At 52.5% G+C, this 2,898-nt stretch overlaps 1 protein-coding gene across 1 annotated transcript; it reads right to left on the reverse strand.

Annotated features, from left to right (window-relative positions):
- Positions 1-438: 438 nt before the first annotated feature.
- HRG_12022 (uncharacterized protein) lies at positions 439-1,192 on the reverse strand (the record flags this gene model as incomplete). The annotated part of the gene is made up of 3 exons (XM_044870492.1): positions 439-528; positions 575-999; positions 1,063-1,192. 3 exons carry the CDS (start codon positions 1,190-1,192, stop codon positions 439-441), a joined length of 645 nt encoding a protein of 214 aa, XP_044714424.1.
- Between the last annotated feature and the right edge of the window lie 1,706 nt (positions 1,193-2,898).

Here is a 2,898-nt window from a genome sequence, read left to right on the forward strand (position 1 = left end):
TTGATTAAGTTCCTTAGATTCTTCCTCCTCCCTAACAAAAGTGACTTCTTATAGTTCTGTCACCTGTGGCTGCCTTGTGGTGGCGATGTCGCCACCCTGGCCGCCTAGATGACGTTGTCGTCTAGAAGGTTCGATACCACCGCTTAACAACAACATTATTCATCCTTCTCAGTCACCTTTGCTAGAGTCAGCCCGATTAGGTAACCTTCGGACCTAGATCGTTAACCCGTTTTCACGACAAGTGTAATACCCTCAGCTGGGACACCGACATGAACCGCACTACCCTATCTCAGCAGGCGGCATCGACCAAATGAAAAAACAGGTCCCCATTCGCCTCTCAATTGTCACTCAAGCCGATCGAGGTGTAATAGTTCTCGAAATGTAATTAAAAGACAGTTTCACGGCCTTCATGGTTCGTTCTTGCCGTGGCATCTTCGTCTATATCCTCAAACTTTCACTCGCATACCTCTCCATTTGTTGAAAGCCCATCTCCTTCGCTATTTCTTTAGCAGATTGGAAAAGTCGACGCTGCGTGTATTAGTTCCCAATCGATGCTGTTTGTGAGAGAACTTACAAATGCGTCCTCGGTCTTAACGAGATCAAAATAGCTGTCCTCGTAAAGGCTGTACCTGTGAGAAATCTCCATGTGCTTGGCCACCTGGTATGGGGGGTCTCCTCCGAGAGTACCTGGGGACCCAAGCTGTCCCTGGAATTGTGCAATCGCCTGGAGATCCGGATGTGATAGCTCTGCTGAGCACTGTTGTGCAAACTCGCCGGCTGTCCCGGTATTCCCTTCAACTTCCTCGACTAGTCGCCGAATAATTCCATACACAGTCATCCGGAAAGCGATTGGAGGGATCTCTAACTGTATTCCAGGAACACGTCTAACAGCTTGATGAAGATTCTCGACGTTGGGGTTGATGGTCTCTTGGATACGTGCCGTCTCAGGCTTGCGCTCACTTGCAGTATTCGACTTATCTGCAGTAGTGACTAACACCCCTATTCCTTTCACTTCAGCCAATCGCCAACTGTCGTCATGATAAATCACGAAGTCATTCTTACCATCGTCCTGAAAATGGGGCCGTTGAGCGGCTGTGGTGACATCGGAGTGAAAACCGGGCTGTTCCTGGGTAGCCGAAGAACCATTCGAACTTGCGGAGGCGCCGAAAGGAGGAGATTCGGTTTGCGACATCGTCTTCCAGAAGGTCGAGTGTATGGTCAAGGCTGCGAATAGATCATGTAGTTGGTAGGAGCATTGGGAAACACTACACTCTGGACAGGCAAACATCCACACCGGCGGCCTAATTTTTGATGGCGCCTGACAAGCGGAGGATGGGACGGGGCCCAAGTGCAAGGCATATCACAAATGGCGGCTCCGGACCATGTTTATGCCCTGACCGCACTGACCAGAACCGACAGTCAGGGTGCCCGGCTGCCCTGTGCTGAACAGGAACGAGACTGCGCCTGTTAATGCATACTTTTATGAATCGAGTTACTTGAAAGGAGCTTGGAAGTATCGCGACATTTCGCATTTCCACCCTATGGGGCGAACCAGTAGGCTCTCCTTGTACCCTTGCTACGGGCGGAAGCATCACCAGAAGCTAGTAACGGGTCCAAGCCTGCAGAGCAAATAGACCCCAGGCCGGCCACCTTACCAAGTTTTCCCAACAAGAGGAGTGGCGAGTCGGTTGGTCAGTTGGACCACGTCCTGGGAGCCGCTCACTCCGATGCAGGTCTTACAGAGGTTACATTTTTCTTCCAAGGCTGATGCCGAGGAGGGCAACCGTCCCTTGTCCTGAGGCTTCGTACGCTGAAAGCTTTGCCACCTCCCGACCTTCCCATGCATATGCATACATATTGCCACTTGAGGCCAAGCCGAGGGAAGAGAAATCAACAGGCAGAGTCCTGCGTCACGCTAACCCCCTGACCCCGCTGCAGGAGAGCTGCGGGCCGGTCTGCATCATGCGGATGAGGCGGTCCGCCTAGTCACTCTTCGTCCTAGTGCCTATTCGGAGGTCGGCTGCTGATGGATGTGAAGAAACCGCGGATATGATCGGCGCGTAGATGCAGAAGCTGGGGTGTCCTGGTCAAGTACTCGAGCTGACTGTTACGGTAGACATTCATTCCAGGGGTGGCTCACAAGCATCAGCCAAGCAACAGCGGACTACCGCCCCAAAAGAGGAATAAGGCTCAAAAGACAGCTGGCCGAAAGATGCCATGGGGTGGCCAAAGTTGCACTGCAGAGAATGTACGGGACGATTTGCTGGAGCCCACAATAGGAGTCACGGAAACGCTCGACTAGGACAGCTCGTCGCAGTCGCGTGGAGGATAGAGAAACTTAAGCACCGGTCCACCCGGTTTCCTCGGTCCCCCCATCATTCTCGTATTCTTGCACTCTCAGAAGGCCAATGAACGGCAGAATCCCACAAAGAACCTCCTGCCTGCCATGTCGACTGACTCCCCTCTCGATGATCCAGGAGTATACGGATACGGAGTCGATTGCATGTGGACAAACTGGCCAACTGCGTGCTCTCGGAAGGCTTCTATGTCCTGAATCGCCAACACCAGAGGTTTTAGAGACCGTGACCCAATATAAAGACGCGAGCCGTGGCGACAAACGTGCGCAAGATGAGATTGCAGAGTCACCCACAACCGACACGCAGCCGACACTGGCACCAAGCGATCTTCGAGAGGCTGATCACTCTTCCTCTCGTAGCGACGGGAAGGAGAACTGTTCTCCTGGACTTGCATTCCAGGTCACTTTGTTCAGTGCCTGCCATCGAGTAGAGGCCCACGGCTCCATCGATGGCGGACAAGACGAAGAAGTTGCACTGGATTTCACTCTCCTCATCGAAAGCCAGTTAATATCACCATGAGATTTTGTCAGTATTCTCCTCG

Source organism: Hirsutella rhossiliensis (assembly GCF_020360975.1).
Source record: "Hirsutella rhossiliensis strain HR02 chromosome Unknown scaffold00035, whole genome shotgun sequence".
NCBI classification, from domain to species: Eukaryota; Fungi; Ascomycota; class Sordariomycetes; order Hypocreales; family Ophiocordycipitaceae; genus Hirsutella; species Hirsutella rhossiliensis.